Genomic DNA, 22,531 nt, shown 5'->3' with positions numbered 1-22,531 from the left:
AACAAAAACAAAACCAAAAACACTATGTTTATATATCTAAGCTCTGCCCCACTATGCGAATCAAAAGATTTCCCTTGGTAGGTGTGTTATTCAAAGAATATATTTTGTTAATAGTAGTGCAAATCAAGGATAGAGACTGATTAATGGACTAGTTTTTTCAGTAGAATAAATGAAGTAGTGCCTCAGATCACTTTCTTCCACATAACTTAGCAGGTAAAATTGCATTAACCATTCCAGCATTTCCATAGGGTGATCTCGAATTTTCCTCCATGTCATCTTGCTGATAGATTGGGCCCTCATCTATAGTGAACCTTACTTCAGATTTTTATTTTTATTTATAGCATAGATAAATTTAACATGCATTACTATAGAAAAGGTCAAAGAATTGTTTGCACATTTTGGTCTTATTTGCATCTCAATTCCTGTCAGATAATTAGAGGAAGAATCTCATGGGACACTAGGAAATATGTTTACAAGGTCTGCTTTGCTGTATTGTAGCCCAGCCAGGTACCGATCCACTTCAGGCCCGTCTCCATTTTTGTTAAATTGTCACACAGCTCTTAGAATATATTGGAGCATGTAGACATTTCAACTGAACCAAATTATTCTTTTTTTATGTTAAAGAACATAAAATGATGATCAAGTGACTGATTTTTTAATACTTTTCTTTTAAAATTACTTACTGTGCTGCCTCCTACCAGATTCATCAAGTTAGTCAAGTTGTAAATGAAAACTGTTGATGTATATTTTGACTTTTTACTATGTCATCATGTAAAACTCAATGACTAGAAGAATCAGTCTAGCTAAGATTTCACACAATGCTTGGTGATCCGCAGCCCTTAACATATGAATGGGCATTAGAAACACATGCACTAATATCTCCTTGTGCTTATTTAGAAGGTAGAATTGAATTGGGATTAGAGGTAGGGGAAGTGACTTTAGAATTCCATGAGGATTGAAATTGATTCTTATTAAGATTGTTGTATATACATGCTTCATTCTTCACCTCATTTGCATAGTCCAGAATGATGCCCCCGTTAGCATTCATTTTAATATGTCAACATTAGCACAATAGTTTACCAAGGCCATTTCAGGTTTTTATGATATCCCATATTGGGGAGTTTTATGATGACCTACATAAAACAGCAGCCCCTTTGAAATCCACTTTCCTTGGCTTCTTGACTCACTGTTCAGTCTAATTATTTGTCCAAGTCAGCAAACCTGTGTTCACTTTACAAGGTCTAGTTCAGAATCCCTTTGAGTGGGTTCTTCGCAAGGTTACAAGCTTGGATGTAGTAAAGCTGTATGGAGAGAAAATAAATCAGGAGATATGGGCTCTTTTCAGTTGTGCAGCTAACTAATCAGTCACAAAACATAAACAAGTCCCTTTAGTTCCCAGGACTCAGTTTCCCAACCTGACATTCCCCTGATTCTATACTTTTTACATCAAGTCCTGCATTCTCAAATGCTAGCCAAAATAGGCAGTCACAAAGATGAGCCTCCAGAAGATTAGACTGGCTTATTATTTTACTCTCATCATGTTCTCTCCAGCTTATCTGTGTCTGCCTCTCCTGATGTCATTTGTTGAAGGAAAACTGCATAGCTTCTTAAAATAAACATTTGCTAAGGGCATGATTTATTTCTGATAACTGTCTAAATTAGATCAGTTATTTTTTTTAATAATCTTCAATACTCTCTGCCTTAAAAAAAAAAAAAAGAAATATTGTGCTGAACACTTTGATTTAGAAATGCAAATTATATTGAAATTCCTCCTTTCCTAAGGGTAAAACAGGCTATTAACCACCCACTTGTTTATTGGCCCAACTTAATAGCTACAGTAAAAGAACATGACAGATAGCACCAAATTTCAGTGTTCTAACATTCTTATATAGACAAAGCTGGCACATTAAAATAGAATCCCCATTAAACTAGCCCATGTTACTCACATATTCCTCAAAAGCAAAAATGTGTTTCTTTGAGTGTATTCTCATGGTGCTGACACTGAAATGGGTCAAAACATGGAGATTTATTCTGGGCGCTACCATTTACTAGATGCATGGCTTTAGACAAGATATTTGGCCTTTCTCACTTCAATTTCCAGAGATGAAATGGGGATCTTAAGGGGTAATTTCAAGTTTTGAATGAGGTCATATATATCGGACTATTTAGAAAACTGCAAAGTCCTATGTAAAGAAATATCACTGTTTTTGTTCATGTCAGCAATTTGACTTATTTATTACACATATTGGTCTGGGAAATTTTCATTCTCATGCTTCCATTTTCTGGAAAAATAAATAAACAAAAGACCTTCCTCAAATCTGAATTCCTTCTCTTAGTCACGATGATATTTCTTTGCTTAAGAATCAATTTTTAAAGGAATAGCCCTCAAATATTAATTTAAAATGCTCCAAAATGACTTCCTAAGCCCTAGGTCCAATTGCCTTAGCATTTTTTTTAATTCCCCAAATCAGCCTTAGCATGTGACATTCATGACCACACCATTCTTGAAGTTCCTTATTTGGCTTTTGTCATACTGAAACTGTGAACTTGAATCGATCCATCATTCTTTCATTCATTTATTCAAATACTCACCCATCCAATGATCCAACAAGTATCTACCTTCCCCGTGGTTAGACAAAGTTTCAAGGGACTAGAGATACAGCAGTGAACAGCAAACACAAGGGAGGGGCTTACATTCCATGGAGACAGACAATAAACACAGAGATATTTGCAGCAATTACCCTAGGAGTGTCTTTGCATAGTATCCATGGCTAACACTGTGTTGCTGCTGCTGCCCACAGAGAGAATTTGGAAGGTAATATTGAAAGAAGTAGAAGATATCGATGCGGAGAAAGGGGAACCCTCCTACACTGTTGGTGGGAATGCAAGCTGGTGCAGCCACTCTGGAAAACAGCATGGAGGTTCCTCAAAATGTTGAAAATAGAACTGCCCTATGACCCAGCAATTGCACTATTGGGTATTTACCCTAAAGATACAAATGTAGTGATCCAAAGGGGCACGTGCACCCGAATGTTTATAGCAGCAATGTCCACTATAGCCAAACTATGGAAAGAACCTAGATGTCCATCAACAGATGAATGGATCAAGAAGATGTGGTATATATACACAATGGAATACTATGCAGCCATCAAAAGAAATGAAATCTTGCCATTTGCAACAACGTGGATGGAACTAGAGCGTATCATGCTTAGCGAAATAAGTCAAGCAGAGAAAGACAACTATCATATGATCTCCCTGATATGAGGAAGTGGTGATACAACATGGAGGCTTAAGTGGGTAGAAGAAGAATAAATGAAACAAGATGGGATTGGGAGGGAGACAAACCATAAGTGACTCTTAATCTCACAAAACAAACTGAGGGTTGCCGGGGGGAGGTGGTTTGGGAGAAGGGGTTGGGATTATGGACATTGGGGAGGGCATGTGATTTGGTGAGTGCTGTGAAGTGTGTAAACCTGGTGATTCACAGACCTGTACCCCTGGGGATAAAAATATATGTTTATAAAAAATTAAAAAAAAAATAAAAAAATTTAAAAATTAAAAAAAAAAAAAAAAAAAAAAAAAAAAAAAAAAAGAAGTAGAAGATATCAATTGCACTTAGTCCTTCATTCTGAGTCTTATCTGGTCCCTCCTCTGTTTCTACTCCCCTTAAATGGGTGTTATATGATTGGTCTTCCTGATCCTTTTTTTCTTTCAAGTTTTCTTAGTTTTGTTTGTTTGTTTGTTTTTGTTTTTAATTTGTAAAACAATTTCAGTTGCTGCCTTAGATCTTTAGGACCCGTTAGCATGTTTAAATCCTTTGAGAAGCTGGACATTAAGCTCATTAGGAGTACTAATCTCATTTTCATTTATGGAGTCCACTCATGATAAATGATGTCAATAACTTATGCGTAAGGTTTTTATAAATATTTAAAATGACATTTTTTCTCTAAATATGCATCTAGCTTACATTTGTTAAAGAAAACGTTTAGAGGCTGTAGACTAAAAGAAACTTCTCAAAAAAAAAAAAAAAGAAAAAAAATTTATCAAAAATATCATCCCCCAAACAGAGCATCTATTTTTATTGTTCTGGGCTCAGTTTATGTCTTTGTCCACATATATCCCAGAAGGTATCAATATTTTTCTACTGTCTGGTAAATAACAGCATCCAATTTCTCTGTTCCACTCTCCACGTTGTAACAAGAATCGTCTTTCCAAAACAGCCCATCTCATATCTCGCACACTGATATCACAGCCACACTGATGCTCTCAACAACTTTGACCCTGAGATTCACACAGAAAATGGTATCTGTCCCTTCAGGAAATAATCAAGACCAGAATTAGAGGTGTGGATCCAGTGTAATTGTCTTCCTAGTTCTTGTGTGTGTCCTTCAGAAAATCATTTTGAAAAATCTATATATGCTCAGGAACCCTTTTGAGTTACCTAAAATGTTTATTATAGTTTAAAATAATTGCAAAGGATTTACTTTCTGCTGCATTGTAAATATTGAGTTAAGACAAAACATGGCATTACTCTTTCAAACATGGTCGATGAAGTAAAAATGTAAATATCTCAGCAATGTGTAATTCATTAAGATCCATTTGAAAAGACAGGAACAAGTTTTTCTTCAACAGCTGGTTCTTTCTCCTGAACTTATATTATCATTCTAATCCCCCCATAGAAATTTATGCTAATATAACACATATTTATATCTTGAACAATTTAATAACAACTCTACCCTCTCGGTGACAAATGCATATATATAAAGTGAAATTAACCTTTTAAAAAATTTCTGTGACCGTAAGTATCTAAGCGCTAACATTTTCTTCTCTATTGAATTAGCATTGCAATTTTCACTGGTACTAAATTGATCAAAACCACACATATGTCTTATATTTATTGATAATTAAGGTTTTAAGAAAAAGCTTTGTTGAAAATTCTTTCCTTAATAAAATGGTAGGATCCCTGCCTCTGCATCGGTTCATAAATCTTTGGATGAATTCTTTCTCCTATAGAGAATCGTTCTGCATCAGTTCCACTCCTTTTTATTGTTATGGAGTATGTATTGAGAAACATTATTCAAATAAATGGTTAGCTAGGAATAAAAGGAATGTTGTTAGTGGAAAGTCACTCAATTCTTTGAAATTCTTCCAAGCTATGGGCCAAAAATAACGTAGTAGCTATCTTCAGGACTTACTTTTAATAATCTTGCAGCTGACAGTTTGACTAAGTCTTCTTTCATTTTTGTTGAAAGCAAAATATTAAAAATGATCTGCTTTGTACGAAATCACTGAAAGGACCTGTACATTAGAATAATCTGCTTCTCTACATGAATTATATTTTTTCAGTTGTTCCTAGCATCCCGCCCCAAATTCAGGCCCCCAGTTACTTATATTGTGATGCTGGGTATCATATTACATTTAGGCATGGGTGTGTTTGTGACTTGTGGGAAGTAGATGGTGAAAGAGATGGCCTTGCCAGTAGGTTTGGTTTTGGCAGTTCTGTTTTAGGAAAGAATTTGTCTAGAGGCTGAAGATGTGGAAATAGTTTCACATAAAACCATCTCCACTCAGCTGTCTCTCAGAAAGGCCTCATGTATCTTATTTAATACCTAGAGGATTGGAGACCAAAACTGTATCTCTGTATCTAGAAAGTGAATGGTGGTCTGAGGTCTGCCATCGGTGGGCAGAGAATGGATGCAGGACTCAGGAAGGCTGTCCTGAGAGTCATGGATGTTCAGCTGATGGAGAAGAGGGTACCATTTTTCTAGTCTAAGTCAACCTGACATTCATCGCTAAATTTTAGCACCTGTGGCATACCTATACTTGGCCAAGAACATAAGTTCGATTGATATTGTTATCAGAGTTGTTACATATTTTGATAGAAATTTCAGAAGAAGGGACGCCTGGGTGGCTCAGTTGGTTAAGCAGCTGCCTTCGGCTCAGGTCGTGATCCCGGCGTCCTGGGATCGAGTCCCATATCGGGCTCCTTGCTCGTCAGGGAGCCTGCTTCTCCCTCTGCCTCTGCCTGCCATTCTGTCTGCCTGTGCTTGCTCTCTCTCTCTCTCTCTCTGACAAATAAATAAAATCTTTAAAAAAAAATTTTTCAGAAGAAATAAAGCTCTATAGATTATAGTTCTCTATATTTCCCATAGGACAATAAACAGGCAGCATTTGAATCATTTAAAATAACTTCATAGCCTGCAAAAACAAACCAAAATTGAAGATAAAATAATCTATGCATATTATAAGAGCAAATGTGTTTTCAGTTAGTCAAACATATTATACTAACATGACTCTTCTGATGAAATCTGGGAGAAATAAAAGTTTAAAAAGTGAATGCCAATGAAAATTTAGAAATCTTAAAACTTCCCTCAAGAAGGACTTGAAAAGATTAATTTAATTTTTCTTCCTAAGTGTGATAAGTACATTTAATATTCTACTTTAGATGGAGATTAGCATTAGAAGGACAAGGGTAATGAAAATGCTGACAAAAAAAAAAAAAAAAAAGATAAAATCCAGTTTTTACCCATACTTAAGTTTTTCTCTATTAAAAATGTAAGATGCCTCCAGAAACTGAATTAATTATTTAAAGTTGCAAAAGTTTAATATATGGTCCTTTAGGGTTACTATATATGCAAATACCTAATTACCAACGGATTCTCTACAGGTAGTTTTTGGGGATCCCCTTTTATCCATTACCATGTTCACGGTATTATGGAATAAGCTAATTGATTTCATTCTTAGATTTTTGTATATTTAGAATAACATGTAAACTATGTGATAATGTTTATACACAGCAAAACCCTTGGAACAATCACAAATTATATTTTTTAGTCATTTACAGAATTTAGGATAATGTGAGATGGATATATCCTTTAAAGATCAATAAAATTGTACTTAATATTTTAATTTCAGCTTTGACTAAAACTTAATTGGTGGTTTTATATAATTCTTTTCAAATATGAGAATTAATGGTGGATGACATTCCTGGAATTTGCACTGTGAATTGAAATAACATGAATCTAATAGGAGTTTTCATAAGAAAATTGTATTGTGGGGCATATATCCCTAATAAGGGTTCAGTGGCTATCCTGGAAAAAAACTTAAGCCTCATATCCTAACCACCCACATGTGGTACTAAAGTTTTCCCGATGTTTATAAAATCACCAATGGAGCAATCAACCACATAAAAATTATGTTTGCTGATATATTATCATGATGTTCAATGAAGCATTATTTTAATTCTTCAGAATACCTTCCTTTTTACCAATACCTGTCAGGAAGGACAGCCACCTCAGGAAGGACAGCCATCTCAGGGCCATGGGAGGGCTTCTTTGGGGAAAAATAATTATAGGAATGTTGGATGAAGTGTCTGGGAAAAACTTAATTTTTTCTTCCATTTCATCATTCTTATTAAATAATCACTATAAAGTAATATTGCTTATTTCCTTTTTAAAAAAAAAATTTTATTTCAGTATAGTTGACACTGAGGGTTACATTAGTTTCAGTTGTACACATAGCAATGTGACTTCTATTTATGTTACTCTATGATCATCGCAAGTGGAGACATCACCTGCCCACCCCCCCCCATTAACTATATTCCTTATGCTGTGCCTTTTCTTCCCGTGACATCAGTTTGTTCTCTGTATTTATGGGTCTGATTCTGCTTTCTGTTTGTTTATTCATCTGTCTTTCTTTTTCTTTTTTTTTTTTTTTAGATTCCACACGAGTGAAATCACATGGTATTTGTCTTTCTTTGACTTATTTGAGTTAGCATAATTCCCTCTAGATTCATCCATGTTGTCTCAAATGGCACAATCTCGTCCTTTTTTATGGCCACATGATATTGCTTATTTCTGTATCAAATATGCTGTAACTTACACATTAGTTTTCATCCTTCATAGTAAACCTCTTTTGAGACTGAAGAATTATTCAGATGGCCCTGGATTATTTGGGAGAACAACCTTTTAAACTGCCTTGACACAAGAAGAGTAGAAACTTTTTTTTTTTGGTATCACTCTTCTACAAATTCTCCCATAATTCATTTCATGGACTTTTGCTTTTGTTGGTATACTTTCCTCTCCCTCACCCATCCCCAGAACACTTGAGAATATCAGAAGCACCCAAAGGCACAATGTACCCTGTAATCCTGTAGACTCTTATGAAGTTGTCTTTATGTTTTACATAAGATAAAAATAGCAAAACCATTAAATCAGTGAATAGTACAAGATCTGAATTCCCCATGTTTCTGATACTTCATTTTATGCTTCTCCTATTCTTCTGGGAGTTTCTCATGGTCAGCCTCCCACTGGCCTTTCTTAGGTGAAATCAGGCTCTTCACTAGCGCTGTATTTCTTGGCCAGTCGTTTGAACCCCTGGTATTTCTTGCCTGCTCTCTCCCTCAGCTGCGGACCTTGCTTCCTGGTAACTTTGAAATCCACTATTCATTTTCATTATAGCACCTTGAGCAGTTTCAGCACATGGTGATGCTTATTAAATATTTATTGCATGAGCTTAAGAATGAATTCATTCATAGCCTTCCATTCCATTAATATTGAAAGAAGAGGGGGAGTAAAACCTTTTCTTGGGTACACTACAATTGCTTTTCAGTCTCAAAACCCACTATCTTAGCTTTTTTTTTTTTTAACTTCCTTTTCCTCTTCCTTCTTTTTCTTCTCTTCCCCCTTCTCCCCCTCCTCCTCCTCCTCCTTCTTCTTTTCCTTCTCCTCTTTATTATTATTATTATTATTATTATTATTATTGTTTTGCAGTGTAGAGTCACCACTAGCTTCTTTCAGAGGATCTCTTCCAAACCAGTTTCCCCCATGTCCACAGAAATTTCCAGATTTAATACTCTCATCTTTGCTGATGACAGTCTGTGGCTCATTTGTCAGCCAACGGATTAAAGCGTGGCCAAACGAGTGTTCTAGAATTGCCCCTCAACTTCTCTTCCTTCTTAGGACTTTTTCTGAAAAGGTCCACGTTGGTGCTTTGCAGGGTGAAGTAAAGAATGGGAATTTCCCATGGAAATACTCTGGTGCTTTGAGCCACAGGGATTCTCATGCAGGGTTCATCAGGAATTAGAATAACGAACGTGAATCTCTGTGTGTGCCCACAATGATATTATCCATAAACTAGGTGACATCAGGGCTACTGGTAGGAAGACAGATCACTATTCATAGGGAGCTGTTGACTGATAGATGAGATTAACACAAATTTCATATCCATGTGTTATGCATCAAAAATTACCAAAACACAATATGGTGTTTGTCTATTTTCCTGTATCCATCAGACATATTTTAATATTATTCACCTCCCACCATATGCCAGCTCCTTATACTAGGCGTTTAAAGTTATACATGTTCATTAGAGAATGAGTGATTTTGGCTTTACATTCTTGAAAATGCCCCATCTCCTTACTTTCAGAGCAGAGTGTGTTTATTCTAGAGCAAAAACCTTATAAATACATTAGTTCTACTATACAGAGGCTAGAATTCATAGCTTTTACCTAAGTGGATTCTCCCATCAATGACTCATATTTAAAGTCACTGCTAAGATGCTTCTTCTAAATGAAGTAATATGTAAGCTATAATTTCTAACTGAGGAAGACAACTATTCCCTGATGAGACACTAAGGGATCTTATTTTACATTCTGCCTTCACATTTGAAGATTTACATTTAGGTGAAGTTTAGAATGTCAAGCAGACTGCACAAATAAAAGGCAATATCGCCAAGACGTCAAGATGATAGAGCAAGGAAAAATTAAAATGGTGTTGTGTTTTGTTGGGTAAACACATCAGAAAGCCCTCTGAAATATGTTTTTAACCAGTAGAAAGAGCTATTTTATTCTAATGGATGAAAAATATCCAGTCTGTGTGTATGTGAGTGTGTGTGTGTGTAATTTATTTAAATGCTATTTGGAACTATTCCAAAATGAATATTAACATTCATTTGCTAACTTCTGTGGCAGTTTTATTTATGTTTTGAAGAATATAATTAAATATAGGAATTGGATTTAAGTAACACTGAATTTGTGACATAATCTGATAAGCCCTAATGGGGCTGCCAAGAACTGACATAGACCTCAACTCACCTTACTTCCCATGTCCTGATTTTGTTTTTAAGTGTACACAGCATCCATGTTACTTAGACTTGGCTTTGGAAATTCTGCAGCTCAGGCTATTAGGTATGCAAATTAGGTCTGTTCCTTTTCTCCCAGACCCAACAAGTTCAATCATTTTATGGCTTGCAAATGCTTCATAAGCCTCTTGCTTTTCTAGTGGGGTTTCTCGCCAATAACTAAATTACATTTTTAAAAATAGGCTGAATTTTTATCATGATGGCACTACAAACATTCGTCATCCATATAGGGAATATTTTTCCTTCAGGCTCTGATTTGCAATTCATGATTGCTTCCTGTCTCATCCTTGTTTACTCTCGATGGTACAAGATGGAGAGAAGATAGGTTTAGAGCATACACATTTTAAGTCACTTTCAAACTGAGCTGGATGGCCTAAACGTTTTCTCTTTGTGTGCACAGTAATTCATTCCACCTAGCCACTGTTAAGTAACAGTTGAAATGATAGGTGACTTTCTCAAAAGAAAGTGTTAAAATATCATTAAGGTCATGCACATCGAACCAATTTTGGTATAATGTAATTTGAACTTAACATTATTTAAATAATTTTTATATAACCACATGCCTAAATAAAGCCCTAGTTAGGTGATAAAGATAGTAATTCCTCTGTACAGCTTACAAGTCTGGTAGTAGAAAATTATTTGTTAAAGGCACTTCTATCTCTCTTTCAAACAACTTTACAGAGATGCCACTTACATACCATAAAGTTCACTGGTAAATATAAATGGTATTTAAAGTATAAGTGTCAATGGCATTTAGTCTACTTACAGTGTTGGGCAACAATTTGTGTTTCTGTAATTGTAAAACATTTCTGGCACACAAAAAGTAAACTTATACCTATTAGCCCCAACTTGTGTTTCTTCCACTCCCTTTCCCTAGCCCCTGACAACCACGAATGTGTCTATTCTGGATGTTTTGTAGATATATGAAATCACACAATACCTGGTCTTCTATATCTGGTTTCATGTTGTTTCAGAGTTCTTCAATGATGCAGCATCTCAGAATTTCATTCCTTCTAATTGCCGAATAATATTTCACTGAATGGATATACCACATTTTGTTTATCCACTCATCAACAGATGGAAATTTGGATTGATTCCAGGTTTTGGCTATAATGCTACTATAAGCATTGTACAAATTTTTGTATGGTGTATATTTTTATTTACCTTAAGTACATACCCAGGAGTAGAATTGATGAATCATAGGGTAGTTTTATTTCCACAGTTGCTGCCATTGTACATTCCCATCAGCTGTGTATGTAATGTCTCCACATTCACATCAATGATCTTAATTATCTGTCTTTTGTTTTGTCTCCATCCTAGTGGTGTGAATGATATCTCAATTTGATTTTTATTCTCTAGGGACTGACGATGTTGAGCATCTTTTTTTTTTTTTTAAGATTTTATTTATTTATTCGACAGAGAGAGATCACAATTAGGCAGAGAGAGAGAGAGAGAGAGGAAACAGGCTCCCCACCAAGGAGAGAGCCCCATGCGGGGCTCGATCCCAGAACCCTGGGATCATGACCTGAGCCGAAGACAGAGGCTTTAACCCTCTGAGCCACCCAGGTGCCCCGATGTTGAGCATCTTTTCATGAGATGCATCTCATACCTTCTTTGGAGAAATTACTATTCAAGTCTTTTGCCTATTTTATAATAGGGTTGTTTGTCTTTTTGTTGTTGGGTTTTAAGAGTTCTGAATATATTCCAAATATAAGACACTTATCAGATATATAATTCACAGACATTTTCTTCCATTTGTTAGGTTGTCATTCATTTTCTTGGCAATGTCCTTTAACACACAAAAGCTATTAGTTTTAATGAAGCCCAATTGATTTTTTTTCCCTTTTGGAGTCAAGAATCCATTGCCAAATCCATGGTCATTAATATTTACCCTATATAGTTTTTTTTTTTCCAAAGAGTTTTATTGATTTTGCTCATATTTAGGTTATTTATCCATTTTGAGAAATTTTGGTACATGGTCTGAGTTCAGATCCAGTTTCATCATTTTTCATGAGGATATCCTGTTGTTCCAATATAATTTGTTGAAGCTACTATTCTTCCCCAATAAATGATCTTCACACCCTTGTAAAAATCAATTGGCCATAAATGTATATGTTTATTTCTGGTCTTTCAACTCTACTTTAGTGACTTAAATGTCTATCCTCATTCCAATACCATAGCATTGATGATGATGGTGGTGATGATGATGGTGATGATGATGATGATGATGATGATGATGATACTTGCGAGAAAACACATATTTACCTTCTTAACAAATTGTTAAATGCTCAATACATATTGTTAACTATATGCATATAGTTGTACAGATCTCTAGAACTTTTTCATCTTGCATGACTGAAACTATATCCTTTGAATAGAAATTTCCCACTTCCCTCTCCCTCAAAGCCCCAGCCATCACCATTTTGCTTTCTTTGCTGAGTTTGACTATTTTAGATACCTCATGTAAGTAGAATAACATAGTATTTGTCCTTCTGTGACTGGCTTATTTCACTTAGTATAATGTTTTCAAGGTTTATCCATGTTGTTGCGTATTGTAGGATTTCCTCCCTTTTTAAGGGTGAATAATATTCCATCATATGTACAGACCTCATTTTCTTTAGACATTCATCAATTAATGAACATTTAGAAAGTTTCTACCTCTTGGTTATTGTAAATAATGCTGCAAGGAACAGGAGAGTACAAATATCTCTTCCAGAACCTGTTTCCAGCTTTTTTTGAAGAAATACCTGGAAGTGAGATTGATGGATAGTACCACTGAGTTTTGATAAATACTTTAGCTTTGTAACAAGTTGTAGTACATTTTGAAATCAGGAAATGGGATTGCTCCAAATTTGTTCCTTTTTTTCAAAATTGTTGTGACAATTTGGTCCCTTGTGATTCCATATGAATTTGAGGATTGTCTTTTACATTTCTTCAAGGAAAACTGTTAGAATTGTGATAAAGTTTGCGATGACTCTATAAGTTACTTTGAGTAGTATCACTATCTTAACAATATTGGGTCTTTCAGCACATGAATGCAGGGTATCTTTCCATTGATTTAGGCCTTCTTTAATTTCTTTCAATGGTGCTTAATAGTTTTCAGTGTAAAATTCACTTTTTTGGTTAAATTTATTCCTGAGTATTTTATTCTTTTAGATACTATTATAAATTCTTAATTTCCAATTTCCTTTTTAAATTTGTTTATTGCTAGTGTTAGAAACTCATTGGATGTTTGTGTTTTGATCTTATACCCTGCAACTTTGCTTAATTTATTTACTAACTCCAATAAGGTGTGTGTGTGTGTGTGTGTGTGTGTGTGTGTGCGCGCGCTTTGGGATTTTCTATATGTAGGATCATGTTATCTGTGAATATAGTTTTAATTCTTCCTTTTCAAATTGACAACTTTTATTTCCTTAACTTGCCCATTGACTGCAGCTAGAATTTTCAGTACTATCTTGAACAAGAGTGGTGAAAACAGGCCGTCTTGTCTTGCTCCTGATCTTAGAGGGAAATATTTCAGTCTTTCACCATTGAGTATGACATCAGCTGTGGGTTTCTCATAAATGCTCTTTATCATGTTTAGAAAGCCCCCTTCTAGTTCGAGTTTTCTATATGTATATTTTTACTTGTATGTTTCTAGTTTTCCATATGTGTATTTCCATATGTATTTATTATGAAGGTGTTTTTTTCTGCATCAACTGAGATTATCATATGGGTTTCCCCTCTCCCCTTTTTTTAATAAATGCAATTAATTATACCAATCGATTTTTCTTATGTAAACTCCACCCCCACCTTGCATTACTGGGATAAATTCTACTTGGTCATGTTGTATAAATTTTTTAATATACTGTTGATTTCAGTCTCCTAGGATTTTGTTGAGGAGTTTTTCATCTACATTTATAAAGGGGTATCTGTCTATAGTTTTCTTTTCCTACTATATATTTGTCTGGTTTTGGTATCAAGTAATACTGGTCTTTTACAATGAATTAGGAAATATTCCTCATTTTCCATTTTTTGGAAGAGTAAGGAAGGACTTTTGTTATATTTTTCTTTAAATGTTTGGTAGAATTCACCAGTAAAGCCATCTGATCCAGGGTTTTTCTTTGTTGGAAGACTTTTGATTACCAATCCAATCTCTTTACTTATTATAGATCTAGTCATATTTCCTAACTGTCCACAATTCAGTCTTGGTAGATTATGTTTCTTGTAATTTATCTATTTGTTATCTTATTTGTTGGTGTGTGTGTTATTTTCCTTGGCCACCATAACTTACTACCAGTGATTTAAAACCAGAGAAATTCATTCCCTCACAGTTCAGTAGGCCAGAAGTCTTGTTGAAGACTTGTTGAAGTCTTATTGAAGACAGAAGTATTGGCAGGATTGATTCTTTCTAGAGGGTCAAAGGGTAAAATGATCCCACACCTCTCTCCTCACTTCTGGAGAAGAAAGATCTGAAATCAGTACCCTAACTTTATACCTTAAGGAACTAAAAATAGAAGACCAAACTAAAGCCAAAGTTTTTTCTCCACTCCACTGTAATCTTCATTATTTCCTTTCTTTTGCTAATTTTGGCTTTGGTTTGCTCTTCTTTTTTAATTCCTTCATGTATAACATTAGGTTATTGATTTGAGATATTTTCTTTTAATGTAGGCATTTATGGCTGAAAGTTTTTATATGTTGTGTTTTCACTTTAAGTCATCTTAATATTTTCTAATTTCCCTAGTGATTTCTCTTTTAACCTGTTGATTATATAAAACTTTGTGGTTTAATTTGTGAATTTTCTCATTTTCCTTCTGATACCAATTTCCAGCTTCATTCTATTGTAGTCAGAGAACAGACTTCATATGATTGCAATTTTTACAAATATCTTGAGGCTTAATATGTCACAGTACCTTTTTACTGAAATTTAGCAATCTCTATTAAGCAGTCTCCTGGCTGCTGTAAGGTTTTTTAGTTGTTGTTGTTGTTTTTTGGCTTTTTTGTTTGCTTGTTTTTAATTTAAATTTCAAAGTTCTGAGTAAGCTGTATCTTCCATTTTTTTGCAAGATTAATCGTTGCTTCAATGGAAGGACTGATTCTCAGCATTCCCTACTCCACCATTTCTGTGATGTCATCCATCTTCTGTAATTATCTTACAGATAGCTGGTACATGGCTTTCTTTAGAAGCCTTCCCTGACAACTCCAACTTCTCAGTTCTAAACTAAATGCCCTTTTATGGATTCCCTTTCCAGTCATTTCCCTGAAACACATAACTTTTTTCCTGAAGTGATCTGGAAATGAATGTATTCTGAGAATCCTGACACTGGTATGAGATCTCTTTATTCAGCCCCCAAAATGCTGGATAAATGAAAATTGCATGACTGAACAAAGAAGGAACAAATTGAGGTTCTCATGAACTTCCTACGAAGCCTTTTTATAGGTTATAGGTTGTTAAAAAAAATTAAAATTACTCAACATGAAACTACTTAGAATTTAATGTAATCATTCTCAAGGACCTCAGAAGACACTTCAATTTCATGATATATTAAAAGGATGAGTGGAAACATCATTTCTTTTTTTTTTTTAAAGACTTTATTTATTTATTTGACAGACAGAGATCACAAGTAGGCAGAGAGGCAGTCAGAGAAAGAGGAAGGGAAGCAGGCTCCCCACTGAGCAGAGAGCCTGACGCGGGGCTCCATCCCAGGACCCTGGGATCATGACCCAAGCCGAAGGCAGAGGCTTAACCCACTGAGCCACCCAGGTGCCCCCATCTCATCATTTCTTACAACCGTAGGTTAGCAACTGGAGAATGGCATGGACTCTTGCTTTAAAATACATTTGTAATATATTCTGGTTAAATAATTTACTTATATTAACTTGTTTGTCTTATGGGAGCAGAAGTCAAATAGGTTTATTTGATTATATATATATATATATATATTCATTGAGTATAAATTTAGATTTGTAACTTTCACATGTTTTCTTGTTTTCTAAAAATATTTTAAGTGACAGAGTTATTTTAAATTAACTACTACTAGAAATTGCTAACATGAACATCAATGCATAAATGTTGGTCCCATGACAAAAAAGTCTTAACATGTATTAAAGACCTGAAATGAATTGCTATCATATGGGTGGGGGTGTGCTATTCCACAAACCACATTTAGAAAATTTAAGAATTACTTGCTATAACATCCTGATACAGGTGAGAAGCTAAGTAGAAGGTCTTAGTTCTCTCTCCCAGTACAACTTTACAAAAGGGTTCCTTTTGTATTTCCTGTCATGTTTCAGTGTATCTTGGTTTAACCTTTTAAAAATAAACACAAACAACAGAAAAGCACAAGATTGCAAACTAAGAGCTCAATTATTTTTACGTCATTTTATTTATTTTTCTGTTATTTTACAAGAAAACTTAGTTATAAATTGTATGATTACAAAAACTGTTCAACTATACAATGATTATTGATGTCCTTATATACAAACAGCTTCAAAAGAAGTTAACAGAAGGACTCAACCCAAGATGCAAGGAATTGACCCATCAATTGCACTCTTGAGCATTATCCCAGAGAAACGGAAACTTAAATTCATGCTAACATCTATGTATGAATGTTCACAGAAATTTTATTTCTAATAGCCAACTACTGGAATAACCCTGGTATCCTTCAGTGAATGAAGAGTTGAACAAATACTGTTATATCCAAACAAAGGAATATTACTCAACAATAAAAAGGAATGAGGAACAATTTAGATGGACCTCAAAGGCATTATGGTCAGTTAAAAAAAAATAAGTTTAAAAGAAGACAACTATGTGATTCCATTTATATGACATTTTTGAAATGACATAATTGTAGAGATGGAAAATGGATTATTGCCAGGTGTCAGGAACCAGGGGTAGTGTGGAAGTAGCACCAAGGAGTTCTTTGTGGTGATGAAAGGTTCTTTAGGTTGATTGTGATATCATGACACAAATCTGTATATGGAATAAAATTGCACAGATGTGTATACACATATGCACACACACAAACGAATGTCAGTTGAAAAAATGAAAACTGAATAAGGGCTTTGGACTAGTTCATGGTAACATACCCAGGTCGGTTTCCTTGTTTTGATATTGTACTATGGCTATTACAAAAATATTTGTTTGTTTGTTTGTTTATTTATTTATTTATTTATTTTAAAGAGAAAGAGCTTTAGAATGGGGAGGGGCAGAGAGAGAGGAAAAGAGAGAATCTCAAGCAGACTCCATGATGAATGTGGAGCCCAATGCAGGTCTCCATCCCACGACCCTGAGGTCACAGACCTGAGCTGAAATCTAGGGTCAGATGCTTAATCCAGTGAGCCACTCAGTTGAAATGTCACTATCAAGTGGCATTGATGAGGGAAGGGTACCCAGGACTCTGCTGTTTTTGCAGTGTCTTGTGTGTCTATATTGATTTCAAAATAAAAAGATACTATTTTAAAAATTGTACCATTATAAAGCACTATAAAATTTTTTTTAAAGATTTTATTTATTTGACAGAGATCACAAGTAGACAGAGAGGCAGGCAGAGAGAGGGGAGGAAGCAGGCTCCCTGCTGAACAGAGAGCCTGATGCGGGGCTCGAACCCAGGACCCTGGGATCATGACTTGAGCCAAAAGCAGAGGCTTTAATCCACTGAGCCACCCAGGTTTCCCAACACTATAAAATATTTTAAAATAGAAACACCCCTCACACAACTGGCACTGAAAGCAACCTTCTTTTCAGAGGCTTACTTTTAAAAGTCTTCAGTTTGAAGTGATGATTTTTTTTAATTTTAATTCACACATGCAGTTATGTCACTTCAACAAATATGCGCTTGTGAACATGAAAGCTTAAACTTTGATCCTCCACACTCCATTTTCTTCTTCTTCAAATGCCCTTTGTTTGACCAGAAGGGATGTCATTTCCAAAGGTACTGAAAGAGTCACATTTATTTTGAACAACATTGTTCTTTTGGGTTATTAAGGCTGTTCAATTTTCTCTGTTGGTTGCAACCCTGAGTTGGAAACTCTTCTAAAATGTCAGACTGAGAAAACTGTACTGGGTCCAATACAATTTAAAACAAAACAAAACAAAAAAGCTTTGGAATTAATGCAATCAATGATTACCTTTGAAAACAAACTTTAAAAGTAACAACTGAATGCTAAGATGTATACAACTATCTGTCTTTTCTTCTTAGAATATCAATATGGCCAAGAAGTTGAGAAACACAATAGAGAGTTCAATTCAAAAGCACTTACTGAGCACCCGAATCATAATCACAGTGCCTGCATGTTTTGCAGAGCAGCTCAGGTTATAATGATGACGGAGTCCACACTGCCTAAGAGATCCCTAGTGTGGACAAATGCTCCCAGTTTACACTGGCATACTGGGGGAGAAGATGCAAAGCGCTGTGTAATACCAACAGCCAGAAAACCAAAAATCCAGCAGAGTTGAAGGAGGCAATTCCTTAGCCAGCTCGCCTGAAAATAGGGTTGGACTCCAGGAGAAAGGCATCAGGGTCAGGACAGAAGGCACATGGCTATGGAAAATAAAATCCTACAGACACACATTTATAGGACGGCCACCATATCACATAAGTAAAATGCACAAGAATCTGAAATTCCACCTAAATCCTATATGGAGAATACAGATTTGTTTTCTCTATTTTCTGTGAATATCTTGGGATCCAAGGGGATGAAAGAAAGTTTAAGATAATATTGGTGTGGATAAAATTTGGTGTTTTCACACAATAGCTCATCTAGGGAAGATGATATTGTGACACAAATGTGTGCTCAAGTTAAAAGTCACCAGACCCTTCAATTTTGTTCTCATGGGTTTGTTTGTTTCATTCTTTCATTGGAAGATAAGTTGTAAAATTAATAGATCCTAAGCCATTCTCTAAATATCGTTAAGGCCAATTATATTTCACTGTACTTTTTGATTTGGAGTACTTAATATGCTCCTTGGGAAGCCTGCTTCTCCCTCTGCCTCTCTCTCTCTCTCTCTGTTAAGAATAAATAAATAGGGGTGCCTGGGTGGCTCAGTGGGTTAAGCCTCTGCCTTCAGCTCAGGTCATGATCCCAGGGTTCTGGATCGAGCCCCACATTGGGCTCTCTGCGTAGCATGGATCCTGCTTCCCCCTCTCTCTCTGCCTGCCTCTCTGCCTACTTGTGATCTGTCCAAGAAATAAAATAAATAAATAAAACTTTAAAAAAAGAATAAATAAATAAAATCTTAAAAAAAAAAACCCTCAAAGGTGAAGCAAGACAAATACCATATGATTTCACTCATAAGTGGAATCTGAAAAAAACAAAACAAGGAAACAAGCAAACAAAAAGCAGAATCAGACCTCTAAATACAGAGAACAAACTGATGGTTGCCAGAAGGAAGAGGGTGAGGGGCAAAGCAGGTGAAGGGGAACGGGAGAAAAAGGCTTCCAGTTGTGGAATGAATAACCCACCGGAAGGTACTGCATAGGGAATACAGTCAGTATTATTAGAATAGTGTTGTATGGGGACAGATGGTAGCTACATTAAGGTAAGCATAGCATAAAGTATAGAGACATTGAATCTCTATGTTGTACACTTGAAACTAATGTAAATTGGGTGTCACCTACACTCAAGTTAAAAAGCTAAAAACAAATTCACATGAGGTTTCTAGGTAAAGGATAAAACGACAGAGATTGGCTCTAGTAGTGGCAAGTACCTCCTTACACAGAACTACCTTTTATTGTCTCACCTTTACTTGGACATTATGCTTTGTCAGTATCCATGTGTTCTTGACATGGAAAGCCCACCTGTGGGCCCAGGTCTGTCTGATAAAACTGTAACTCTCCAACAGATCCAAAAGATACAAGTTAGGCTTTTTCTTGGATCTAGAACACAAGATCAGCAACAGATGGTTACTTAACTAAGATACCAAAATTATGGGAACCGACCAGATAAATACGGTATTAATTTTGTGTCTAGTCATAAAAGAGCTTTCTGTATCTTCTTCTGTCATTGGTTCATGCTGTTTTAAATAATTTTTCCTCTGGAAAGTCAAATGAGAAGTCAAATTGAAGTCAAATTAGAATTTTCAATGAGGGATGCTTGGGTGGCTCAGTGGGTTAAGCCTCTGCTTTTGGCTCAGGTCATGATCTCAGGGTCCGGGGATCGAGTCCTGCATCGGGCTCTCTGCTCAGCAGGGAGCCTGCTTCCCTTCCTCTCTCTCTGCCTGCCTCTTTGCCAACTTGTGATCTCTGTCTGTCAAATAAATAAATAAAATCTTAAAAAAAAAAAATTTTCAATGAGTCCAAAAAAGATTTTATTTGCCTAGAATTGATTAACTTAGAAGTCCCCCAGCTTTTCTTATTCAAGGCAAATGCCATTTCATTGCTGGCTGAAGCTCCTGTGAAGTACTGCGAAGATTTCTTCCTACAATCAACCCTGGGTCCATTTTCCACAAAGTTCCCAGAAGCGCAAAGCTTCAAATGCCTGAAGACATTGCCTGGGCCGTTCCTATGGCTTCTAAGCAGGCCTGGGTCTTAGAAATGCCAGACGAGTTGATATCGATCCTTTTTTAAAAAGTTAGGTACAAAGGAAGTAGATCTGCCAGCCTCCTTTAGAAACAGGGTCAAATAACCAGTTGGAAAATTTTCCAAAGGTGTCACATTAAACTTTAATCATACCTACATTTTTATGGAGCTTTTAACTTTGCAATTACATGCATTACCTCATTACCTCATTTCACGTTCTGTTGCAATGAAACAGCGTCCAGGTTTCAGGGCTGTATTGCAATGACACAGATATCAAAATGTGGATGGGGACACTTCACGAACACTGATCATTACCACGTCGACCTGCCTGGCTTGGAGATCGGGTATGACAAAGGGTTAAGATCCTAGTAGTTGCTGGCGTTTCTCGGAGCCATTTCTCCTTTTTTTGCTTTTTCAAGGAGAAAATGAGTTCCATCTTCTCTTTGTCTCCCTCCCGCACTTCTTAGTTCTGATTTTCTGATTTTCTTTTTTTTTTTTCTCAATCAATCGGCAGGTCAGCCCGACCCCGGGGTGCATCCGAGCCCTCATGAAGATGCTCTACTGCCCGTACTGCCGAGGTCTTCCCACTGTGAGACCTTGCAAGAACTACTGCCTCAACGTCATGAAGGGCTGCCTGGCCAATCAGGCTGATCTGGACACCGAATGGAATCTGTTCATAGGTAAGGGGCGTTCCCGCAGAGCTGTGACGTCATGACGCCGACGTAGATCTCCGACGGGGTGGTGGGCCTGATGCGCGGCTCCGACATCGCGATGACGTAGAGAGACCAAGTGAATTCAATACAGAACCAGGAAGGAGCTTTTAGCAAGTTTCAAACAGGATTTTGCATTTGTTCTTCCTTTTCTAAATCCAAAAAATAAGACGCAGAAGAAGAAACCATGGTATGTTGCGAACGAGGGTCCTGTATTGAATTCGCTGATCTCTCTGGCAAAGGGAAAGGTATCTTTGTTGAATTTCTGGGAGCTTTCCTGTGGAAATGGACAAGTTAGGGGAAGGAAAAAAAAAAATCTCATTAAAAACAAATCCACAGCACTGGCTCTTATTTGCATTACCGCATCGTAGTCACAGATTAGTAAACAACTCCTTCCTTAAACGTCCATGATAAAACGAGCTCAAATAGTTCTGCTAAAATATGCAAATTTCCCTCCCCATTCTGTGGAGAAGAATGCTTCTGGCTCACTGGCTCCAAAGAGCCTTGCCTTCTTCGGAAGGTAGGAGGAGAGAGGCTGGGGAAGATGCAGGCAAGGTCTTGGGTTGCAGAAATCGCTCAGGGAGTCGCTCTGTCAAAAGATATTTCCCAAATTGCTATCCAACGATAAAAGGACACATTTTACAGGCAGGCTTCTCCCCGGAAAACACAGAGGCCTTGAAAAAGTAAATGTGTTTTCTCCCCTCTCTGTCAAATGGCCTTCAAATACAGTATTTCAATTGCATTGACTCGCAATTGCGCGGTGACAGGCGGAGTGGCGCTCATCGCGACATCTGTCGGCGGCATCATTTATGCAAACCTCGAAACCAGAAGGCACACCTAACGCCTTCTGACATCTAAGAGTCGGGTGGGGGGGGGATCTAAGACGTGTTGGAGTGGAGTGAAACCTAAGCCCCCTGTACGAAGATGTGCTTAGGTTACAAGTCTTCGGCTTTGGCTGTGTCACCCACGGGCTAACGTGCTATTATGCTTAGGAACGCCAAAGAAAATAGTTTTGAAGTTTTAAAAAAAGATTTTAGAGTGGGTAGATTCAAATGGAACTCATCTTAACAAAATCCCAGAAATCATTTCAGGGAGAATAAATTGAAATGCTGTTCTCCACTCCCTGTAGTGGGAGTATAAAATCTGTTTGCATGATCTTGGGTTACTTTATTTGAAAAATGA

The 22,531-nt window shown here is 36.4% G+C and overlaps 1 protein-coding gene across 2 annotated transcripts in view; it reads left to right on the top strand.

Annotated features, from left to right (window-relative positions):
- GPC6 (glypican 6) overlaps positions 1-22,531 on the top strand; it is a 1,097,888-nt gene that overhangs the window by 734,242 nt on the left and 341,115 nt on the right. For both annotated transcript variants that reach the window (XM_059144890.1, XM_059144891.1), the window contains exon 4: positions 21,154-21,319. In XM_059144890.1, coding sequence (XP_059000873.1) covers positions 21,154-21,319 — 166 coding nt within the window. The remainder of the gene's footprint in view (positions 1-21,153; positions 21,320-22,531) is intronic.

Source organism: Mustela lutreola, chromosome 13 (assembly GCF_030435805.1).
Source record: "Mustela lutreola isolate mMusLut2 chromosome 13, mMusLut2.pri, whole genome shotgun sequence".
Classification (NCBI taxonomy): domain Eukaryota; kingdom Metazoa; phylum Chordata; class Mammalia; order Carnivora; family Mustelidae; genus Mustela; species Mustela lutreola.
Note: the sequence above shows the minus strand (reverse complement) of the source record. Positions and strands in the feature narration are given on the sequence as shown.